We start from the raw sequence: 25,575 nt of genomic DNA on the forward strand, positions 1-25,575 counted from the left end.
CTCCACATACCAACAGAACCATTAGTATTTCATGGTAACAATTTCATACATAGACCGGTATAAGCTTTATACGCACCTTTAAAGGTTCAACTCAGTGCAAGCATTAACACTGAATTTATAACCAGATGTATAACCATTTAAGACCAGATATATAACCATTTAAGACCATTGTAAGATCAAGGACATGCCTTAAAAAGCATTTATAACCAGACGTATAAATGAATTTCAAATTTAAAAACTATATTTTCCCATTGTTTGAGATCAAATCAACATAAATGAACAGATAGCAATTCTCCTTTCCGCATCATGGACTGAATAAAAGGTTGTGCAAAAAGCTATAGACCTTTCTATCTAATAATCCTCCATGAATCATGTAAAAGAGCAAGAAAAAAATTGATTATACTTATGTCCACAAAAGGCCAAATGGATTAATAGACTACACTCTACAACGAATAGAGTAAGTGCCTGTAGCATTTCTGACCTACAGATGAAGCAAATGAGGCTTCACTTTAGGGAAAAAATCTATTATAAAAATAAACCCTAAAGAATATAAGACACTAATAATAAGCATATAGATCCTTCAAATTATTAGTGCATACAGACTCCTGAACTGCCCCTAACCAGCTGAAGACCAATGTCATCTTTTCTCAGTAATTTTTACCTAGAAAGTTAGATTCTACATGGAAATCTGTTTGTCAACTTCCACACTAGAATCTGTTCATCAACTTCCACACAAAATTAAGAAACTGTTGCCAGTTTACATTTGTAAAAGTAAGTAAAAGTAACGAAAAATTTAAGTAAAAGATTGATATTTTTAATATCCCCAAATGTTGGCAAGATAAATTAATCTATTTGATTAATTTAAAGTTGCAAATAAATTGAATATTAAAAGGAAGACATTATTTCAATTTAATTAATTAAAACTGACTTCAATAAAATAAGTATTATAAAAAGTCACTTAATAAATAAAGTGACCTTGTTATAATGTCAACATTGACTTATAACATGAAGTTTCATTTTGGAGGGAAATGAAATAAAGTACTACTCTCAAAATAGGGAAAAGGCTATTATGAAAGGAGGAAAAAGGGAATTGTGAAGGCATTCTAGAGATCTTTATTTTTATTTTGAGTCTTTTCTTTGTGAACTTAATGCTTTGCTTGAAGGTTCAATAAAACCCTAGGATGAAACCCTAGATGGTTTGGTGATTTGGATGAGAACCCAAATCGGCCCCCTTGGTGGATTAGCTTTAGGATTTATAGGTGCATTACATTGTTCAGTTTTGTGGATGGCTATCCCACTATAAAAGATAATATCTCACAGGGGCTTTGATGATATTGGAGTGCAATCATCTGGGTATGTTGCACAATGCATATAAATTTTATGCATGTTCTAGCATTGTAACAACAATATATTTGATGTAACAGACCCACATGTTTTATATCAGAATTATTTTCAATATATTTATCTTTGAAATTGTTTATGTGATATTTCCTTGGTAATCTATATCATTTCCTTTGCATGTTTAGTTGGCATGTTATTATTTTGCAACGAAATGAAGCAAAACATGCTAAGAATTGAAACCCAATTGCATGTCAGCATATTTCAGTTGCATGTTAAAGATTTTCAATTGCATGTCAGATTTTTAGTTGTATGTTGAAATTAATAGTTGCATGTCAAGTTTAATTGTTGCAAGTGGATTAGATGGTAATTATCAGCAGTAACAGTGCATGATTTTGAATTAATTATATGAGCTCTTGAGACTGGTTCACACAAGTATTATACGTGAAGTAGAGCAGAACAACAAGAACAGGCACAACCGAAAGAAGCCGAAAAACAAGATACTTTGAATATGGCAGAGCAAAGGAATAATGGTGGGAATGCTCAGCCTAATATACAGGATGTTTTGGCACATTTGGCTCAACAGAAGCAGTAGTCGATGCAGATTTTCATGAAGTCGCAACAGCAACTTCTCACTATGATTGGTAATTTAAGGGTACAAGTCGGGCGAGAGAATCCTGCTGCAGAAGCCCCTAATGTTGTTAGACGAGAAAACAGGTCTGATAGACGACTTCTACCTACTTTTGTACTAAAAAAAAAGAAGAGCAGTCAGCTACAAGTTCAAAACAACAGCATAAGAGAAAAGAAAATTCAGTGAAGGTATGCAAAAATCTACATGGAGAATTTGATAAACATGCAGATTTAGTTCATGGGGAAAGAAGAGAAGCATTGGGGATTAACTCACATGAGGCTTCACCATCTTTGTGAGATGATTTGCAAAAGAATTCTAAAAGAGAGATAAAATCATAAATATGACTACTTTTCATTTTAAGCATGAGATTGATATGGGTTATTATGATGTGGATTCTTTGGGTGACCACAATGCATCTCCTACTGTATTAGTTGGTTCCAATGATGACACAACTCATACACCTGAAGAAAAATTAGAACATGGCATTCAAAGTGCAAGAGTTGAGAACGAAGTTTCCAATAAAGAGGTGCATGTAAAAGTTGAAGGCATGACACAAATGCATGAAAGTTGTGCCCATTGTTATAACAGCTTTTAATATATCTCTCATCCTCAAGATAATGCAGCCTATGATCATGGAAAAGATAATGTGATTGAGTCACCTAATGCTGGCATTCATGATTTGAAAGATGAACATGAGAAGTCAGTTGATGATGAACCCCCCAAGAGGACTAAATTTACTCACCTTGGAACAACAGCACTAAATCAGTCCCAACTAATCGTTGAGAGTTGGATTGAGAAGGCAAAGAAAGCTAATTTGATAGCACAACAAGCCAAGTTTCTCCTGCAACAAATTATTATTATTGGCAGACATGATGATTCTATAGAAGTTACTATTAGTGGACCAGCCACTCATGAGTTGACTATGTGTGTTGGTAATGGCATCTAGATTCCAAGTTTGATAGTGACACCTGGTTCTTGTGACAATACAGCTGCGTATTGGTTAGCATTTGAGCAAAATGACATGGGTTGTTTAGGGAACACAATTACTTGATGGGAAATCCTTGAAATGAGTCTTCTACTTCTGCTTGGTATGATATCATTGTCATCCTATTTGTTGCTGGTTTGAGATATAGCAACGATATGTAGTGGCCTAGTTTGTTGATTTTTTAATATGTGAGAGTCAGATGACTGATGATGATTCATTGGTATTAGACTACTACTTCATCTCATACAGCAGGTTCTGACTACTTGGGTGTATTGTTTCACATGGATTCCATTATGTTGCTTCAAGGTTTGTGGTGTATGGCATTAATATCAGAGTAGTGCAGCATTTTGGGGGAGCCATGTTCCTGAGGCTGATATGGAACCCAGGTATATGGTTCAGCATGCAGGTGCGGATTGCTTGAGGTAAGCAATCTCCGGCAAGGGAGGATTGTAATGTCCCCAAATGTTGGCGAAATAAACTAATCAAATTAATTATTTTAAAGTTGTCCAAATAAGATGAGTATTAAATGGATGACTTTATTTTTATTAAATTAATTAAAAGTGACTTCAATAATATCAGTATTATTCAAGGTTGCACAGGGACGGGGGTTCTTGGGGTACTTAGGGTACGGGTACGGGTACAACTATTTTTATAATAGGGGATGGGGGTACTTGGGTATGTCAAACTTTATTTTTAATTATACTTTTATATTTATAGAAAACCTGAATTTATGAGTCACGACAATGATTTTTCAAATCAAGAACAGTGATAAAGTTTGCAAATGTAATGTATTGTTTTCAGTTTCAGATTTGTTATATGTTTGTAATAATAATTTAAGATAAAATGTGTAGATGTATAACATAGAAGGCAGACTTTAAACATGAACAAGAAGATCATAAATCATATGACAATGACATATTGCAAATGATAAATTTCTGGCTTTAACAATGATAAAGTTTATTGTTGATCAATATTTTATCAAAGTTTCAAACTGATTAGGTATTGAATTAAGCTTGATAAACAAATAACAGAGAAGGAAAACTTTAAACATAAAAAAGATCATAAATCATATGACGATGACATATTGGAAATGATAAACTTATGCTTGAACAGTGATAAAGTTTATTGTTAATCAATATTCTATCAAAGTTTTGAACTGATTAAGTATTGAATTAAGCTTGATAAACAACGAGCTGATACACAAACAAAAAACCGAAAAATAATAATCAAAAATCTCAATCAAGGACCTTAGCTATGATGCTCTCCACCGAGTATCCGATACTTGGGATACGTGTACCCGGTACTTGGGTACGTGGGTACGAGTACCAGGGGTGTGGGTACAAGTACCCATGCAACCTTGGTATTATTAAAAGTCACTGAATTAATAAAGTGACTTTATTATAATGTCAACTTTAAATTATAACATAAAGTCACATTTTGGAGGGAAATGCGAATAAAGTACTCTCAAAATAGGGGAAAGGCTATCATAAAAAGAGGAAATAGGGAATTGTGTAGGCATTATGTAGTTTGTTACTTTTATTTTAAATATTTTCTCTGTGAGTTTGAAGGTTCAGTAAAACCCTAGAACAAATACTCCAGATGGTTTGGTAATTTGGATGAAAACCCAAATCAGACCCCCTAGTGGATTCATTTTAGGATTCATAGGTGCATTTTATTATTCAGTTTTGTGAATGGCTATCCCACTACAAATGATCATATGTCACAAGGGCTTGACAGTATTGAAGTGGAATCATGTGGGTATGTTGCATGTAAATTTATGCATGTTCTAGCATGGAAACAACAGTATATTTGATGGAACAGCCATGCATGTTTTATGTCAGAATCGTTTTCAATAGATCTGTCTTTTGAAATTACTTATTTCCTTGGAAATCTATATCGTTTCCTTTGCATGTTTAGTTGGCATGTTTGCATTTTGTTATTCTGCAATGAAATGAAGCAAAACATGTCAAGAATGGAAATCCAAATCCGGTTTTAGACAAAAACCTAGTTCGGGACCAGAAGATTCCAACTTATAGAGTTAGTGGAAATATTGCTTTGAGACCCAATCAGATACAAGCTTCCACTATCCTTGCAATGACTGCTTTAGAGCACATGTTAACATGATCTCTTCTTCAGATCTTGCTGATATGAGACTGCCTAACTCTTAGGAATGACAAACAGGCCTTAGGGTTATTAGGGTTTAGCAAAAGATCCATAAACAACGTCATTCATATCTTGTTTTCACATTAACAAAGTATACTTCTATTCCACATATATTAGGATAACTTAGGAAACTCTTTATTGCATGTTCTCTTTATGTTTGTGTGGAGTTAACAGTAACTAATGGAACTTGTTTCTGAATTTTGATATAAGGTTGTTCTAAATGTATGCACTAATTCCAACTTTATAATTTCAATAACTATTTAAATGTTTTCAAAGTAAATCTTTTAATATATATGTTTTCCTTTGGGCGTAACATTTAATGTTCCACACTCCAAGTGGTTGTTATTACTAATGGTGATGATGTAATACTCCAAAAAGTTAGACACAATTGGCATTTGGAATATCAAGGTCATGTCATTTTATCCCCTTTTAGGGATTGCCCTAAATCTTGCCTAAAATCACAAATTCCGTTCAAATCACATATTATTGTGTATGTGTATGCGATATATATTTATGTGTGGGCATATAAAATCATCATAATTCATTAGATTGGTTATGTTACATCTATATTTAATTTAGTATACAATCACAATTGAGTTTGAATGTAGGAGCATGACAAGATTGTTTTTTGATTAGTAATAATAGGATTTTATTATAGGAAATAGAAAATTACATCTTGACAAGCCAACCTATGGCAAAAAGATATCCCCACACTAGAACCCCACATATGCAAAACCACACATTCATACCCAATTACAAATTTCCAAAGATACAAACAAATGACCCTTCACATCAGCCTAAGACTTGAGCAAAAAACAAAAATCACAATCTTGCGTCAATGAAGCCACCTGGCAGCCTCTGCACTAGAGAAATTGGGGAAGGCATCCCTACCACCATCCACAACTCCAAACTCCCCAAATCAGCCCTCAGCACCACCATCTTGCTCCTCAAGCAACAACACATCCACTTCAGCCACCACACACTCCTCACTCTAGAAGCAAACCCACTGTCATGAACATTGCCACCCCCACGAAGAGCCACTGGAAGTAGGCGTCAAGTCAAGGTTTGCCCATCCTCACCAAGCAGCGTCGAAGACCTAATCAGTGTGGTCTTGCACTTCTTCCCGCGAGCCACCACCCTTGCCAAACAATCATGCTCCACAGCCCGTAGGAAAACCAAAAGCAAACGCCACCCTTCCCAACCTTTCAAAAAATGGAGAACTTCCAAACTAGTAGAAGACCACATCACTAGTGGCTGCAACTCACCATCCCCCGCCCCAATTAGCCTCCACGACCCCAAACCCATGTACAAACCGACACCAACCTCTACAATTCACACAATGTCATCCAAAATGAAGGCCCATTTAGGTTCCAGATAGGCCCTTACTACCCACAAAACTTCCTCCCTATTAAAGCCCACCATCAATGCCATTGTCAAAAGAGAGAAGAGATGTCCAAGTTTGAGCATGGATGCCAGTCTTTCTCCAAATTCGCCTCTCCAAAAATCATACAAACTGCCCTCCAAAACTCCTCACCGCCCAACCTAAACATGTTGCCCAACCATTTGACAATGATCAGCCTTCTAAAGACCGGAATCTAGCCAGTCGTTTTCAAAGAAGAATTTGCTTCCATCTCCTCACCGCAAAACCACACCTTGCCACCTTCAACATATAAAAATTCACAACATTCACCTGGGAGAAAGGACTAAAAACCCATAAAAAGAGACCTGCAAAGAATCCAGAAGGGGGCCACAAATGGGGATATGCTCCATCATTACATCCCAAGTTGAAATAAATGTACACTGCCATTTCCGATCAAACAATATAGACCATCTGCCAGTGGGATATCATTCCACCTCCATTTTGATATAACTACATAAATACCAACTCTGCCAATGATTACATCCTAAATCACACTCAATCAAGGTACAAAAATCTAAGGCTTCAGCATTTACGGACCTATAATCCTCAAAAAGCTCAAACCTATCTTCAATGACCCCACCAACCCCACATGAGACAACTTGTCTGCCATGCATTGGCTTCCCTAAGCCATGTGTTACCCGAAAATCATCCACCTCTTCTAATAGAGTTCAGATTTGCCACATGTATTTATTCAAATACTAGGCACCCAATTCGCCTTTGATAATGCCATTAACAACAATCTGCAAGCCTCCTTCCCTGTAAAGCTTTTGAACTCCCATCTTTATACCCATCAGAGTAGCTTCTACTGCAGCCAAACATTTTGCATGGTTGTTAGTTCCATCTACTATACACTTTGCTCCAGTGGCCAAGACATTACCAACATCATCGCGAGCCACAACGCCCACACTCCCGAAGGGCCAAGATTGCCTTTAGAGGCACCATTGAAATTGATTTTAACCTACCTAAATTCAAAAGGGCACCACTTCACCTTCCCACCGCAATTGGGCAGAAGATTAATCCTTTGAGGCCCATTCACGAGTTGTAGGAGCATGATAGGATTAGATTGAAGCAATCTTCTCATTAAGCCTGAGAGTAAACACTCACCCTCTTAGCGCCTAGTGGTACGCACACACTGGACATCTAACATGGGGTGGTCTACCTAGTTAGTGTTATGGTAAATCAATGTTGTATTTAACAGAGGAGATGAAAGCTCCTTATATTGATTTACAAAGACGATGTTTTTGTTATGAAACAATCGTGAACTAAACACGAAAAATAGAAACTGCCTACTAATCTAAAGACTAATTAAGATGACCATTAAGGAAACATTATAATATTCTAGCACCATCTTTGAATGGTCATCATCTAATTGTTGTCTTTTGGTCACAAATTCTTCAGAACATTCTGGTACTATTGAAACCTTCTTTGCATCTGCAAAATTATTATGACCAAGAAGCCATCCAATTTGATGTTGGGTAACAAAGGTATAAATGTATTACCACTTGCAGCCTAAGTTACTAAGGTTCGCCCCTGGACCCCTCGGACCAACCCAGGTTCGAACTAATCCATGGTTCAAGTCCAATTCGCAGGGTGGTTCGAGCAAGGTTCGATTTTTTTCCTTCTAGTCGAACTTCTTAGAACCCAATTTGAACCCAGGTGGATTATGCCGAAAACCGGCTAACCAAGTTTGAACCGTGTGAACTATGGGCCCTGCAGATGGCAAAATAGTGTTTTTTTTGCAAAATTTGATAACCTTTTGGCATCCAATACCATGGTTGTTGTTGTTGATCCCATTAGCCTCAGCTCTATTGTTATGTCAACTAATGTCAAAGAAGAAGAAGATGAAGAAAATGAAGATTGATGAACTTAGAATATTAATAGATTTGTATTCCATTAGTTGAACAATAAACGTGAAAAAATGATACTTGAACTTGATGCTATGATTTATTTTTAATGTTTTGAATCTTTGATATTGAACTTGTTACTTGAACTGGATGATGGTATGATCACTATGATTAGAAGTTTGTGGTGTTTTTGTTGTTTAAATGTGTTTATGCTACTATGCTACATTCAAGTTTTAACTCATGCTTCATAGATATGTGTGTGTGTGTGTGTGTGTGTGTGTGTATTTTACATATTTTTGTATTAACAAACCCAAATGAACGCAAACCCCTTTCCAAAATTTTGACGAACTTGCGAACCAATTCTCGAACTTTGAACTTGGAAGTGAACTCAAACTAGTAACTTAGCTTGTAGCCAAAGACACCGAGATGAAACTAAAACCATGATTTTGAAAAAAAATGCCAAATACCCTTTTGCAGATGTCCACTATGTCCCAAAACAAATTGCAAGATGATTCACCAAGAACTTTTGCAGACAAGGACTACAACTCAAAAAAACTACAAAAAAGCCATGATCTTTTAAAGATAAAACTCAAGAAAACTAGAGATATTTTTGAGGTGAAAACCAATCAAAACCAAACAACAGAATTTGACATGTGGATCAAAGAATACAAAACTTCGTTTTTTAGGAAAATTTGGTAAAACCCAATAGATAATTTTTGATGAAAAAAATAATGAAAACCCAAAAAATTATTTTTGACAAAAAAAATTATTAAAACCTCAGATTATTTTTGAGGGAAAAAGTTATTAAAACCCAACAGAAAATTTTTAAAGAAACATTTTATTATAACCCAATAGATAATTTTCCAAGAAAAAATTATGATAACCCATGAAAGAAACCTTCATGCAGCAAAACATGAGACTTTGCATGGTAAAACAGTACATGCAAGCATCACACAACTCACAAAAACCACATGAAGTACATGCAACGTCAAAATCAATGACTTCTGTTCATACTAGGAAATTGAGTGATCAAAACACTCAACCAAGCTCGCAATTTTCAGGAAAAATTCTTCAAAGACAAACCACACAATTTTCATAAAATACCTCTAACAAATTTTATTTTAAAAAATCTAAAAACAAATTTCTAGGAAAAAAAATCCAAATCGAAAGAGGATAGAATTTTTGTTAAAAAATTAATCAAATTTAATGAAATCTCATTGACCCACTATGATACCATGTTATGATAAATCGATGTTGTAGTATTAAACAGAGGAGAGGAGATGATAGCTCCTTATATAGATTTACAAGACCATGTTTCTATTATGAAACAACCATGAATAGAAAACGAAAATAAAAACTACTTATGAAACTAAAGACTAAATAAGATGACCGTTAAAGAAAGAATATTCTAATAGGGATGCTTGTATTCGCACTCCCAATCCATGTTTCCATTTTTATCCTCTTATGACTAAGGGCATGATTGGTTAGCCTATTGCAATCCTCACACTAAGCCCAAGAGCGGACACTCACGCCCCAAGTTCTATGCACATTAGATAATCATCATGGGGTGGTTAGCTTAGTGGGGTACTTATATTTGCACTTCTTGTTCATGTCTCCATCATCTTCCTAGGTTGGACCAAAGCAACTCCCTATCCATGTCTCTTTTTAATCCTCTTATGCCTGAGAGCATGATAGGTCGGCCCAAAGTAATCCTCACACTAAGCCCAAGAGCAGACACTCACCCTCTTAGCCCCAAGTGGTGTGCACATTAGACAATCATCATGAGGTGGTCTACTCAGTAGGGTACTTGTATCTGCACTTCTTATTCATGTCTCCTTCATCGTCTTCCTACAATCAACCCTTGTGGGGGCTGGAAAGGAAATCGCAATGGGGTACCCAAAAAACACAGAAGACTAACAATGAACATCCACCACGGGGCAATCTACCTAGATGGTAATCTAGTATTTGCTTCCCTTCTTGCATTTACTTCTCTACATGAATACTTGTCAGATTAATGTTCTACAATATGCATTTTACATATATATTATCTATGACACACACATGAGAAATTACACGTTAGATAATATATTCATAATGCAAACACTACGAATTCATCTTAAGCACACCACGATTAGATAAAATTGCTGTTGAGGGCAATATAGGGATTCCTGATTTGATCTATATGTTTGATTATTTGGGACTGTTTTATTCTCTCATGTTTCCGCCTCTATGTATTTTCCCCTTAGTGTCCGATCTCTTTATTGGATCACTAGATGATGTTTTGCTCTTTGCATAAGGATCAATGTGTCTTAAGATGACTGCTTGATGATTTGATGCTCTTGCAAGGCATTTGACAAGGGGGAGAATGTTAGAAAAAGTGTCTCAAGCTTACACTCTAATGTTAAAAACACAAATATGCAATTTTATGAGCTCTAAAGGTCAATTTTGCCCCCAAAATAGTGTTGATATAGGCTTTGACTAGAGCAAGATATAACAACATGATTCACTTTAAGATCTTCAAGGCTTTGAAAAATGGCTCAATCGACTTCTCAATTCAAATTGTATGGGCCTTGGTATTGGACCTCTTGCTTCAAAAATGTATGATCAATTATAATGCATAAAAAGATCTTTGAAAGTGTTACATTTGTACACTGGTTTGTCACACATGTTATGAGATATCATGAGGCCTCTTTGAATGGGGACAACTGAACCGAAGCAACCCAAGTTGATAAAAGGATTATCACAAGCTTATGACAAGCATAAGAAATATGGTAATTATAGCTTGTGGAATCATCTTGTGAGTTGGATTATTTCAGTTCATGGTTTCCAAATTACCATTAAATGGCTTCATTTATTGTTTCTCCTATTTATTAGGTGTTTGATATGAAGGCTTCATAGTGAGTTTGTGAGGATTGTAATGTTCCCAAAATTGCTTCAAATCTCTAGTTTATTATACAGTTATACTTTCGTAAAGGCTTAGACTCTGCAAGTGTATTATAATTGTTGATTATAATACATCGTGTTGCTTAAGAGGGGAGGTTTTTTCCCCAAAAAGGTTCAATGTAAATCAACAATATGTTACAGTATACTGATTTTGTCTTTATTTCCTTGTAACTGTATGATCAATTTCGTTTTTGCACATACCTCTTCTCATAGCTTAGTGTAGGAAGCATATTCTGCACCTCTACATCCTTTAAATGCAATCATCAGTCATCAACAAATTAACAATAGAACATCTTTTCATAATATGCCTAGTAGGTAACTTCATTGATATGCACCAATCTCAGAATTACATCCAAATACTACCAAAAATACAATAGAGATATTTCGTAAGGTATTTATTTTCATTGCACTCTTAGCAGCTTCAGCAGAGAAAATATATTGTGGACTGTCCCAGAAAACTCCCTTATTAAAAAAAAAAAAAAACGACTTCAATAAAATCCATGATTTACATCCAAGACTATTGCAGTGCATATATAATAGATTCATTACTTAACAAAACGGAGACTTCCACCAATATTAAATCCTATAAAATAGTTTTCATTTTCATAAGTATCTCACCATGCCAGCACTGTCTCTTCCTCCACAAAGCAGAAGCATACCATCTGCGCGTGCACTAGCTGTTGCATACCTATAAAATCAGAGAAATCAAATTCAAGGCCACTGTGATGAAAGTAGAATGAAAAAGCTGTGTTGACTTCAACATCTTTTGAGTTTCAACCGGGACAGTCAACACTTCTATAATTGGAACACATGCTAGCTAATAAAGAATTTGAGCCCTGATTCAACTAATTTCTATACTATTGTTTGCAACAAGAAATCACAAATTCCAACACAAGGAGTTCTCTTACATCCGAGCACATGGCCTATCTCCTTCTGGCTCAAGTCTTTGCCACTGATATGGCTTTTGTGATGTGTCCAGTGCCCATGCATCAGATAATGCTCGTTTACCTGCATTTGATTTTACAAAACAAAAATTTAACATCAACTTGAGTATCAATCACACTGTAACAACCAACAGGGTTTGTTCGACATGGGATTGTCAAACTACAAAATGCTTCAAGAAGATCACTGAAACGGATTTAAATTATTGTGTCGCTTACCATCATTTCCACTAACAGTTACAATATATCTTTGAGCAACCAAGTCCATCACGTGGCCATAACGTGGTCCTGGTCCAGGCCCTTGCACAACCACCCTAAATATCAAAAAAGTCAAGGAAATGCATTATTCAAAAATAACTCGTAATTGGAGAAGTTTAGCATGCTGCAATAGATTAATTTTGGCACTACACACCTGTGCCATTTGAACTTTGAATGCGTTAAGTCAAGCACATATAAGTCATCAGTAGAATGTCCAGCAGGACCAATACCACCCTAGAAGTTGAGATTTACCCGGTCAGCCTTGAAACAGTAACCGGATGTGTGTGCATGTGTGTGTGTGTGTCTGGCATTTAAAGATCTCTATTTTTGTAATGAACTTTTCTTCATTTGAAAAGACTACCTGAACTACAACCATGGTTCCCACTGCAGCCGCTGTATGTGCAGCCCTTGGAGATGGAGGCTCCCCTCCCGGATGGTACCTGTGAGTTCCAGTTCATATTTCTATCATGTAGTAATACCTATACCAAAACCATGAGTACAAGAATCTAACAACTCCACACATAGAAATGGCTCATACTACCAGCAAACTACTAGCCCTTCTACTTACAATTAAAAGTCGAACAAATTGTAAAATGGCAAAGAGAGAATCGCCCAAACAAGAAATAAAATCTAAGTCCAGACATAAACAGCATAACTGATGAGTAGAAAATTAAACTTACACAAAGCTTCATCATTTCTAAAATTCTAACAAAGAAGTATAGAAATTACATCGATGCTTAAAATTAACAAAAAAGAATAGTTTGCCTTTGTTTGTCCATGCATGCCTAGGGTTCCAATGAAAGAATGAAAAAGCTATCTCTAACAGCTTTACAAGACTCTGTTCAATAGGCAAATGAAACATTTTTTTCCAACTTTCTAAAAGATATTTTAAATTTATTTTAGTTATTATCTACCTGTGATTCAAAAGACAATATCACATTTTAATTGTCCTTTAGGCAAAAAAAGGTCTGCAAGAGCAATCAAAGCAAGTTTACATGTTTACAAGATTGAGTACCTATAGAATAAATCCCCCATGCCTTGCTTGATTAAAACATCTGTGTTATTTTGCTTAATATTACTATATAGCAGGAAGGTCTAAAGAAAACTCGTTTCATAGTCTACTTCATTTATATTGGCCACTACAGACTTATTATTCCCTGGGCATCTTAGGTCCATCTCAAAGGGTTTACTTTGACCTCTAGGAAATACTCTTCCAGGGAATTCCATCAAAACTCTAAATACCAGTGAAGTTAGGTGTGATAAATTCACTTTAAAAGAAACTGATTTGTACTGTCCCCTTTTTCAATGCCCTAGTTTTTGCCCTAAGATTATAATTCCAAGCTAAAAATGGAATAGAGTTAGTGATATCATTTACCAATTGTGGAATAAGATATATCCTGGTTGAGATACTGCAATAAGGTCAGGTAATCATTGAAGCATAATCCATAAATTATATCTTACCTGCTAGAGACATTATCTCAATCAAAAGCATACACCATTCCTCCTAGGGTTCAGAAAATTAACTCGATCATATGATATAACTAATTTCATTGATGGATATCCTTGGAAAATCATATAAGACACCTCAACCTTATTCCTTTCCATCGAGCCCAAAAGTACGAAATGACACCCACCATTCAGCCTTCTAGCCCCACTTGGGGTTATTCTACTTGAATTGAGATTGGGTACTATTTGGATCCCTTAATATGATTTCCAATAACACTTTCCCTAACAAGCTATCCTCATTATGGAGCACCATGGGAGATCATATAAGGCACGCTTATTGATCAAGTCCAAGAGCATGGAATGACACCCATCATTTGCCCCCCCACCCTGCCCCCAAGTCAGGGTTACTGCTAATTAAATGGACCTTTATGCTACTCACATTCCTTGTATATACATTGTCCCCTCCATAATAAGACAGCAGATCAGATGAAAGCTTAAACAAGATCTTTATCATAATTAACTATGTACATATACTTTGTAATAAGGAAAGTATGCTGACTACTCTTTATATCTCTGCAATAAGATCCCTCTTCTTTATTTGGTTCTCTTCCTGTTATGTGAGATTTAATGCTGATCACTTGATCAACTACTTTTCTTCAAACCTGCATGCTCTTATTTAAAATATGCATACCTATATTTCTTGTTGCTCTGCATGAGCACAAGTATTGTGTAATCACAATGTTCCCAGATTGAAGCAAGACAATTAACAGTGGTTGGCTGTCATTTCCTTGGATTACCCAAGAGGAAAAGGGCGTAGAGCATCATTTGTCAAGAAATGAAGTCTTTGGCTTGTTCTAAATTCTAATTTTAAGTCGAGTGCACATCTTTTGATGCAAAATAAGTGATGCCTACCCAAGTGACTTAAGTTATACTCCCTTTTATGTACTTAAGTGGCTTCATAAAAACATGTGACAAAAAAACCAAGGGGGTCCCCTACCTTCAAAGAGTTCCATTGGTGCACATTTTATGTTTTTTTATTTTGGAGCATTGGATTAAGAGGTGGAATATCAAGGGAGGGGTTGAGATTGATTGCTTATTTTAGATGGCATTATAAAATTCTCCAAGGGCTCATTATGTGATGAAGTTTTAAGTTGTTGCTGCTGTATCTTGGCTTAAGGATTGAAATCCTTAAGTATCCCTGGCTTCAGCGAGACACAAGAGCTCTCCCTAACCAAAAGAATGTATTTTGGTGGGAGAACTCCGGTTTGTGAAACCCTAGCACATTGCTAATTCTGGGCTGCAAGTATTGATCAGGTTTAAAGGACAAATAAAGGACAATATCAGTGTTGGAGACTCAGATTTGAAGACCTTTTTTTAGAGACTACCACAAGGAGAAGCTAGAACAGATATTTTGACAATCATTTTGGTAGTCTAATGCTTGCCCTTTAAGACAGCTAGGGTTTGATGAAGTGCAGAAATAAATCTGAGGTGTTTTTCTGCTTAAATCTGTCTGTTTTCCTGTCTATATCTTTAAAAAATTAGGGAAAACCATACATCTGATTTTCTCAAAACTTTGGGTTATTTTCTAATCATAACAATGAGGAATTATTGTTTATGGTTCTATATCTTATCTGGAATCTGAGATGTAATGTGAACAATCTGATGAAAAGATAAGTTCCAGATTTATGCCCTAGTTGTAAAAAAAATTGTTACCAGACCTGCATCCCAGTTTGCATTATTTATTGTTTTCTTTTAGTATCCTGTTTGGGGATATTACATATTGGCACAGGTTCTACATATATATCTGCACTTATCCAAGCAATCTGAAGGATTCTTGGGATTTTCTGCTCTTAAATTTGCTATCCTGTCTGCCTAATATTTTCTCATTTTCTTTCCTTTTTTAATATCCATTCACACACCACTTCACCCAAGAGGTACAACTCTCCAAAGGGGCCAGTCAAATCAGCATTCTATATATTTTATTTTATTTAAACTTTCCACAAGAAGCCAGTGCCAAAACTAGGTGAAGCCAGCCTAACCAGAAGCAAATAATTTTATTTATTTATTTTGTCTGCTTGCTCAAGATAGGGTCGGCTCACATTCTAATTGTATTTTGTCTTTATTCTTACTGCCTCCTATTTACTAATCATTGACTAGTAATACTAACGAGTCAGCTGTGTGTTGGCCATCTTAATGACTGTGATTTGGAGTATAATGTTTTATAGAACTTGATGGTTCAATATTTTGATATTAAACAATGGAGAGGAAGTCTCCTTAAATAGAGATTGCATATGAAATTTCCTAAATGGAAACAAACTAATAAATTAGAAACTATTTAAATAACTAAAACTAATATGACCATTATAGAAACAATATAGTATTCAATGCCCTGTCTTAATGGTCATCATACGACTACAGAAAAAGCATAGAGGGCTGCCCCCTTCTTTTCATAAAACTCAGCAACATGAGCCTGCTGCTGATACCTTCTCTGAATTTACAGAACTTCTAGAAATTACAAAGATATCCACAAACAATCTAAACTGATGTTGGAAAAACAAAGGTTATTACTCCTTGTAGTTAGAGACACCAAGATAAAAGTGAAACCATGATTTTGAAGGAAAAATAGTCAAACCCTTGTGCAGAAACACAAATACATTCAAGATAGAGAGCTGCGTATATTATGCTTGCATGTTTCATTAGATCATAGGCAAGTGAAAATAATCAAAAAAATCAAAAAAATCAACAAAACTCAAATGAATTTTTTTCAAAAAAATCAAAAACCCTGAGACCAGAAACACCAGTCATGAATTTTTTCATAAAAGTAAAAAAACCCAAAAATGATTTTTGACGATCAAATCGAAATAAAAAAATGAAATACAATTTTTGAAGAGGGAAATCAATCAAAACCCAAGACACAGTTTTTGACACGTCATAATATAAAACTTCATTTTTGAGGAAAAATGGTTAAACACTCATACCAAACAATTTTCTAGGCAAAAAATCACACAAAACCCACAATATTTTTTATGGACAAAAATTATAAAACCCTCTCAGAAACTTTTAAGGGAAAAGTTATTAAAGCCCATCCAAAATAAATTTGAGAAAAAATTATTAATATGCCACCAAGAGATCCAAAATAATGTTTTTAAGAGACACAATTATAAATCCAACAAAAAATTTACACAAGAAAAAATATTAAAACTGATGGGGACACAACCCAAGAACAAAATGGACACAACAGAAAGGGAAAATTATATTAACTGAGAAAATTATATTATAGTGCGTGCAAAAAATCACATAGCAAACGCATCCTTTGAACTCACTGTTAAAACAAATCAAGAACACAAACAACATAAGCTCCAAGGAAGGAGATCTTGACACTCACAAACGCATAGGAAAAAATCGTGTGATAATTGAAAAATGGCTCAGAGAAAAAATGATGCCTCAACGAACTTTTATTATATAATTCGCCAAACTCTATAAAACCCCATTGACTTTCTCTGATACCATGATATAGGAATTGATAGTTTGATATTTTGATATTAAACAATGGAGACACAGTCTCCTCAAACTATAGATTACATGCAGCATTTCTAAAATAGAAACAAACAAACAAAATAGAAACTACTTAAACAACTAAAACTAGGATGACCATTATAGAAACATTATTATATTTAATATAATGCCCTCATCTCAGGGGGAGCATGACATGATGACACAATCACATGGCTTTAATAGAGTAGCTGAATATGCCTATGTCCCTCCCCAGGCGCGTATATTCATGTATTTGAGACAATTACATATTTAAAGACTAATAGGGTGTGGATACACATCAAATACCCTACCCGCACATGCCCAAATTACCCTAATCTTCCAATCATGTCGGGTACTATTTTGGCTAAAAACATTGGAAGTCACTAAGACTACAACTAACAAAATTGTAACTTTAGACAACGGTATAGTGAGATAAATCTCTCCTCTCAGCAATAGGGGAGGCTCCCTTCTTACTGCAGGTGGCTTCAATAGAGACCTAACTAAAATTACTAATGGGTAGTTTTCTTTAAAAAATCTTCTTTTTTTAGAAATTAAGTGTGAACAACGACTTCAAACTCAACAAAAGTATCTACTGCTATGTTAATACTCGTGGCTCAGTTGATGACTTAAGAACAGCTCCTAAGACAGAAGTTACAATTATGTTTGGTGGATTGAGAACAAGAGCACAAAGTCTTTTGAGACTAATTTAATTTTAAAAAGGTTTAGGATAACTAATAAGGCTCAAAGTATTTTACTAATCATTTCAAAATATAACAAAGCACAAAAAGTTGAAGCTCAAAGTCATTTACTAATCATTTCGAAATATAACAAAGCGCTAAAAGTTGAAGCTCAAAGTCTTGTACTCGTAGAGATTACAGCCATTACTTTTTTATAACAATTTCTCTCCTTAAAGATACAAAGTCTTTAAGAAAGGTAAACAAAACACTCAACATATTCACACAAGCAAAGCTAAAATGAAATCAAGAATGATTAATTAATGCAACATAAGAAAACATTAACCAGCCCCAAGACTTGCAACATAATGTTTGGAAAATCTTGCTTCTTTATTCAATTCTGAAAATTTTTACTATGAAACACAGTGTTCAAAATACAAGATCTTCAAGCGTAACCTGCTTGCTTAAAACCAAAGACGAAAATATACAAGGAGTTCTCTCCTTGATATAGGAAAAGAGAAGAGAAAAGCAGAAACCCTCAACCACCTTGACTTATTCAAAAACTAATTAACTAACTATAACTTATTCAATATTGCAATGTCTAATGCACTTGCAACTTGTTTGCATGAAGCAACCATACAGGTACGTGTTTTCATGTATTTACAAAGTAATTTACTTCTACATGCAGCCTGTCATAATATCTACACCTATTCCTACAAAGCATTAAAAAAAAAGTGTGGGACACTTGAAAGATGTCTTCACATAGTATCAATGAACTTCCCAAACTTTTGCAGAGACTCTCATACAACAGCAGCATCTGGTTCATCGGTATGTTGTGCGATAATGGTTACTTTTTGAAATGTGATTGCACCTTTCGAAATAGCAATGTTACATTTTGTCAACTTACTATGCGAAACACTCAATGAAGCCTTCCATCTTGCCAATGTGTCTATCATGTTGAAATCGAAGTTATCTACCTCAAGCCATAGACAGATAGCTCCTGTGAACTGTGTTAGAATGTCTTATTCATTGACCAACTCACCATTTTTAGAAAGTATCTTGCATGACAATTCTTGAAAACATTGAAAATATCATTATCTTGTTCCATTGTCATTTTGATATCAACCAAAAGTCCTTGCATAACTTGTTTCTTGTTGTCCATTAGATGTAAATAATCATCAAACATCTCTATAGAAGAGATGACTTTAATACTCACATAAGACATCAAGGTCAACCTTTAGCATGCTCCTCCAGACCCTAAGATCACCATCCAACAAACTAAGTTGATGATTGAATGTAAGAGAAGCTCATTCAATGTTGTAATTGTTTTTCTTCCGTGTTTCAACACTTGATATGCTTCTGAATCACTTGTGAATCACTTGTACACCTTGTGATTCAATGCAATTGCTCCAATCATCCAAGGCCTTTGTCTTACGTTCTACTCGTATAACACGCTCAAAAGAAATAGGATCAACTAATAAAGAAGAGTTCCTCATTTTATCTATGGTATCCAAAAGTTGTGCATTCTCCTCCTCCAACTTGTTCTTCTTTTTCCATAGCTTCTTGTTAGAAAGGTTAATCTTTCCTTGGATATATTAATTGGGATATTCCAAGGGTCCCTAAATGTAGTTTGTCCTCTTGTACACATGTGGAGGACATGTCATTGTTTGTCCTTTATTCCACATGTAAGGACAACTCTTGTTTATTTATTTATTTAGTTTATCCTCCTTAAGAGGATTGTGACACTTTGCACACACCTATTATGAATGTGGCATTCATAGAAATGGGAGTTACAAATGCAACTCCTCTCTCATCTCTATATAAGAGATGCTCCTCCTTCTTTCTTCTATACACTCTTAGCACTTGATGTTATTGTATTGAGCTACTTTTGCTCCAACACTCTCTCTCTCTCTTCTCTAGGCATTTGCCTTCATTCATAATACTCACAAGGGGTTTTCTTTGCTTTCCCCTTATAAATCCTTGTCTCCATTGTTGAACCATCTTGGTGTATGCTCTTGGAGTTTGCTTATCTTATGATAATATTGTTTCACACTTAACTTACTTGGATTGCTTCTCGTTCCTTGCTCAACATTATCATTTTTTACATGGTATCAGAGCTTGGCTATCTAATCCTTGTTTTAAGTTTTGTGTTGAAGGTTACCATTCATTGGAGCACACCTTATTTGGAGACGTTATTGAGAGACGTGATTTTAGCTCTTTTTTAACAAATCTTGTGTATGCAGGTTTCATTATTTACTAACCCTCTTTGGAAGGCTTGCCGCCAAAGGGTTTTCTTGTAAAGTTTCATATTTTACTAACCCTCTTTGGAAGGCTTGCCGCCAAAGGGTTTTCTTGTTAAATTTCAATTTTTTTTCTCTTGTTTTGGAAGGCATGCTGCCAAAACAAGAAGTATTATATGAGTAAAGTTTTCAATAAGTCTCTAATTTTCTTACTCCATTTAAAAAAATTTCCTACTCTTTAAAACAAAAAAAAACATTCCAATATATTGTTTTTTATATATTCTATATCTATTTGTTGTATGCTCTTGAAAATTTCTAACATACAACATAGATGTTTTCATAGGATTTAATCCTTATCAATATATTATCATTTCTTATAAATCTATTATCATTGCATCTTTTTATAAAAAAAAAAAAAAAAAAAATCTTGCATTTAAATTTGTTTGGGCAGACGCGCCACCCGCGCGACACCAGCGTGCCGCCGCGAGCCGTCAGCGCCACCGCACGCCGCCGCGGGCACTCAGTGACGACGCGCAATCTCAACACCGCCGCACGCCGCTGCGGGCACTCAGCACCACCACGCACCTTCAACACCGCCACTCGCTCTCAACACCTCCTAAACCCTGTGCCCATTCCTGCATATTAACTGTCGGTGTTTGTTTATCTGCTTCCGCCGCCCCCTTCACACCCGGGGTAAACCCTTCGGCGCGGCCTGCGTCCAGGCCACGCGGCAACCGCCGCCTGCACAGCCACACCAGCATCCCTATCCGTTTTTTTAAAATTTGAAACCCCGCCCTTTTCCACCGACCAGGGCCGACCAACCTCCTCCGCCCTCTGGCCACGCGGCAGCCACCGCCTGCGCTCCGCTCCACATTCACTGCGTTTTCCTTAAATATATCTCCGCCCGCCCTTTGATTTTTTTTTTTTTAAAATCTTGTTTTATTTATTAAAACAAAATCTTATAACGTTTTTTTTTATATCACATTTTTTTTTATTCATTTTTTTTTAATCAAATAAAAATTTTAATTTTATTAATTTTTTGTTTTCTTTCAAATCCATAATTAAAAAATATATATATATTCTTAATTTTATATATTAAAAAAAAAAAACAATTTTTTTTTTTCTTCTCATTAACAAAAATTTTTTTTCAATTGATTTTCAAATTAAGGAATTTTTTTTTTTTTTTTAAAAAGGAGAAATTTTTTTCTTCTAATCATGTCAACCTTAATTCCAGAAATAAAACTTAATTATTCTAATTATCATTCTTGGAAAACTCATATCTCATTTATTTTTCGTTTTAAACACCTCTTCAAAATAGCCACTGACCCTTCTCTTGAACCCGGTTCAACGGCTACCCAAGACGAGAAAGATACTTGGAAAGCTAAAAATGAAGAAGCTTTAGGGTTAATTGGTATTTCCATTATTCCAGATTTATATGTGTTAATTGCTCACTGTTCTAAAACTCATGATGCATGGTCCATCTTGAAAACCAAGTATGACAGTGGAGATGAATACCGCAAAATACAGTTGCAGGATCAACTTGAAGATCTCAGGTATGCAGATTTTAAAAGTATCGATGAATTTCTCTTAAAATTTGATTCTCTTAAAAGCCAAATTATGGCCTTAGGTGTTCAATTAGAGGACATTCGTTTAATTCATCTTATTCTTAAAAAATGTCTTCCTAGACAGTTTCAACAGTTTATAACTAATATTCATGCACAGCTTACTATTCCTACTTTAACTTCTCAGTTAACTTATGTTATTTTTCAAACTTTATTAAGACAGGAAGAAGCTAAGCTAATTCAGTTTGGTACCCTTAAATCAACTGAACATGCATTTGTGTCTAGAAATTCAACTAATAATTTTCGTTCCAATAATAATAATCATAATCACAAACAATATAATACTAATTCAAATAATTCCAACAATAAATTTCATGCCAAATATAATAATAATACCAATCATCCTAATAATACTCGTAATACTAATAATCAAAGGAATCATTCCAATTCCAAACCTCATTGTTCTTATTGTGGCAAAGATGGTCATATTGTCAATAACTGTTTTAAAAAGCAAAATGATAAAAAACCTATGAATAATAGTAACAACTCAAACCATAAAAAAGGTAACTCTACTGGTTTTAATCCTCGTCATGCTTTTACTTGTAGCTTTAATCTTTGTAGACCTTTAGAATGGATTGTTGACAGTGGTGCATCACAACATGTCACTTCTCATAAAGAAATTTTTGATTCTTTACAACCTGATATTGCTAACATTCCTATTCAGTTAGCTAATAATCAGACTTGTAAAGTTGAAGGATTAGGTGATGTTACTATTCCTAATGGTAAATTGCATGATGTATTATATGTACCTGACTTAAAAACTAATCTGCTTTCTGTTTCACAGTTATGTCAGGACTATAAAGTTGAATTCTACAAAGATACATGTTATATCATAGATCCTCAAACTCTCAAGGTGATTGCTCATGCTAAAATGGATAATGACAATTTGTTTAAATTCCATGAATTTGCTAGTTCACGATATTCTTTACATACTTCTATTGATTTCAATATATGGCATGAAAGACTTGGCCATTTAAATTCCGATTATATTACTTTTATGCAAAAGTATAATATGGTTGATGGCTTGCCTCACATTATTCCTTCCAAGATTGCCTGTACAGGTTGTATGAGTGGTAAGATGCATAGAGAGCCCTTTCCAAGTGGAAAATCATGGCGGGCAACTCATAAGTTGCATCTTGTCCATAGTGATCTTTTGGGCCCCATGGAGAATAACTCCATCCAAGGTTCTCGGTATGCACTTACCTTTGTTGATGATTTTTCTAAACGAACTTGGATCTATTTTTTGCATAGCAAGGATCAAGTTCTTGATATATTTATTGAATTTCAGTTATATGTTGAAAGGCAATCTGGGTTTAAACTTAAAATTCTTAGAACTGATAATGGGAAGGAATATGTGAATAATGCTTTTCATTCTTATTTGAAATCATGTGGAATCAAACACGAGCTTACTATTCCTTATACACCACAACAAAATGGTGTAGCGGAAAGAAAGCATCGGACCATTGTTGAAATGGCTAGAAGCATGTTGCATGCTAAGAATCTGCATTATAAATTTTGGGCTGAAGCTATGTTTTGTGCAACTTATATTCTTAATCGGACTCCTACCAAAGCTCTCAAGGCTATCACTCCAGAAGAGGCTTGGTCTGGTAGGAAACCTAATTTACATCATTTACGGATATTTGGTTCTATTGCTTATGTTCATACGCCTAAACAGAAAAGGCATAAATTAGATGCTAAGTCATCTCCTTATATGTTTGTTGGGTATGATGAAAACACTAAGGGTTATCGTGTTTATGATTCCACTACTAACAAAGTTCAAATTGCTAGAGATGTTTGTATTGCAGAAAATGGAGTTCATGATTGCTCTACTACACATGATGAAGAATTCAGTGGCACTAAAATTGTGCTGGTGGAGGACCAACCTCCTTCTCTTAACCCTACTCTTTCTCTTAATCCTTCAAATCAAGTACCACCGATTATTTCTGCTCCTACAACTCATGATACTCAAGTAGATACTAATGATACTTTTATTACTAATGATTCTTCCTCTAGTGATAATTCCATCACAACTAAACGTAAACCTAAATGGGCTCAAAACTTAATCAATGAAGCTGATGATTATATTTCTAGATCTGGTGGAATTAAACATAGAAGGATTAATTATTGTAATTATGCTTTGATGACTACTATTATGAATTCTAACGATCCTAAGTCTTTTGATCAAGCTAACTCTCAACCTCATTGGCAGAAAGCCATGCAAGAAGAATATGATTCTTTACTTGCTAATCAAACTTGGGACTTAGTCAAATTACCTCATGGCAAGAATCTAGTTTCATGTAAATGGTTATACAAAACAAAATTGAATACTAATAATGAAATTAGTAAATTCAAGGCTAGACTAGTTGCTAGAAGTTTTTCCCAAATTGAAGGATTAGACTATAATGAAACTTTTGCTCCTGTTGCTAAAATGCCTACTATCAAATTAGTTCTTGCTTTAGCATCTAACCTGAATTGGCCCATTCATCAAATGGATGTTAAAAGTGCCTTCTTAAATGGTGATTTACATGAAGAAATCTATATGGCTCAACCTCCTGGATTTGTTAAGAAAGGTAGTGAAAATCTGGTTTGCAAATTGAACAAATCTATTTATGGTCTTAAACAATCACCTAGAGAATGGTATTCTAAAATTAATTCTTTCTTTATTTCTCAAGGTTTTGCTAGAAGTCAGAATGATCCAAATTTGTATATTAAACATACTAACGATGACATTATTATTGTTATTGTTTATGTAGATGATCTAATACTCACTTCTAATTCAGACACTTTGATTTCTGATATCAAATTCCAACTTGAACAGAAATTTCAGATGACAAATTTAGGTATCTTACATTATTTCTTAGGTATGCAAATTTTTCAAACTCCTAAAGGTATCTTTGTTTCTCAAAGCAAGTATGCTTATGATCTTTTAGAAAAATTTAAGATGAATGACTCTAACCATGTTTCAATTCCATGTGAATTAGGAACTAAATTAATGAATGATATGAATACTCCTTTTGTTGATGAAACCTTGTATAGACAGTTGGTAGGAAGTTTAAATTATTTAACTCTTACTAGACCTGATATTGCTTATAGTGTTGGTTTAGTTTCTCGACTTATGTCTTGTTGATGCGAGTTTTGTGTCACTACATAACATATTAGTAATTGGATGCTTGATATAGAATATCAAATACACAATTCCTCTCTTGAAAAGTTATCTCTCATGGGACATGAGTATAACTCCAATGTTCCTTACACCGTTGGATACTCGCTCAGTTTTATCAATGTGATTTGCTGGTAATCACGTAGGCGGCCTTACGTTTTCTTGTTTGAGAAAAAATTTGGATCTTGGTGAGAAAATGGAGATGGTGGTTCGGTGTGAATGCTAGATGATGTTGATGGCGCGATGATGGCAATGTAGGGTGAATGGCGATGGAAGGTGAGAATGTCGATGTTTTGGTTTACTTCTCTAACTAACCTCTTCTAAGCATGAAATTTGGCTACTCAACTACTCCTACTCCTAAGAATGGAAGGTTAGT

The 25,575-nt window shown here is 34.9% G+C and overlaps 1 protein-coding gene across 2 annotated transcripts in view; it reads right to left on the reverse strand.

The window, feature by feature from the left end:
* BSL1 (BRI1 suppressor 1 (BSU1)-like 1) overlaps positions 1-25,575 on the reverse strand; it is an 88,752-nt gene that overhangs the window by 24,187 nt on the left and 38,990 nt on the right. For both annotated transcript variants that reach the window (XM_089802891.1, XM_089802890.1), the window contains exons 4-8: positions 12,885-12,963; positions 12,678-12,757; positions 12,485-12,579; positions 12,233-12,332; positions 11,943-12,012 (exon numbers count right to left, since the gene is read on the reverse strand). In XM_089802891.1, coding sequence (XP_089659017.1) covers positions 11,943-12,012; positions 12,233-12,332; positions 12,485-12,579; positions 12,678-12,757; positions 12,885-12,963 — 424 coding nt within the window. The remainder of the gene's footprint in view (positions 1-11,942; positions 12,013-12,232; positions 12,333-12,484; positions 12,580-12,677; positions 12,758-12,884; positions 12,964-25,575) is intronic.

This window comes from Cupressus sempervirens, chromosome 9 (assembly GCF_028749045.1).
Source record: "Cupressus sempervirens isolate cs-2001-9-10 chromosome 9, ASM2874904v1, whole genome shotgun sequence".
Lineage (NCBI taxonomy): Eukaryota > Viridiplantae > Streptophyta > Pinopsida > Cupressales > Cupressaceae > Cupressus > Cupressus sempervirens.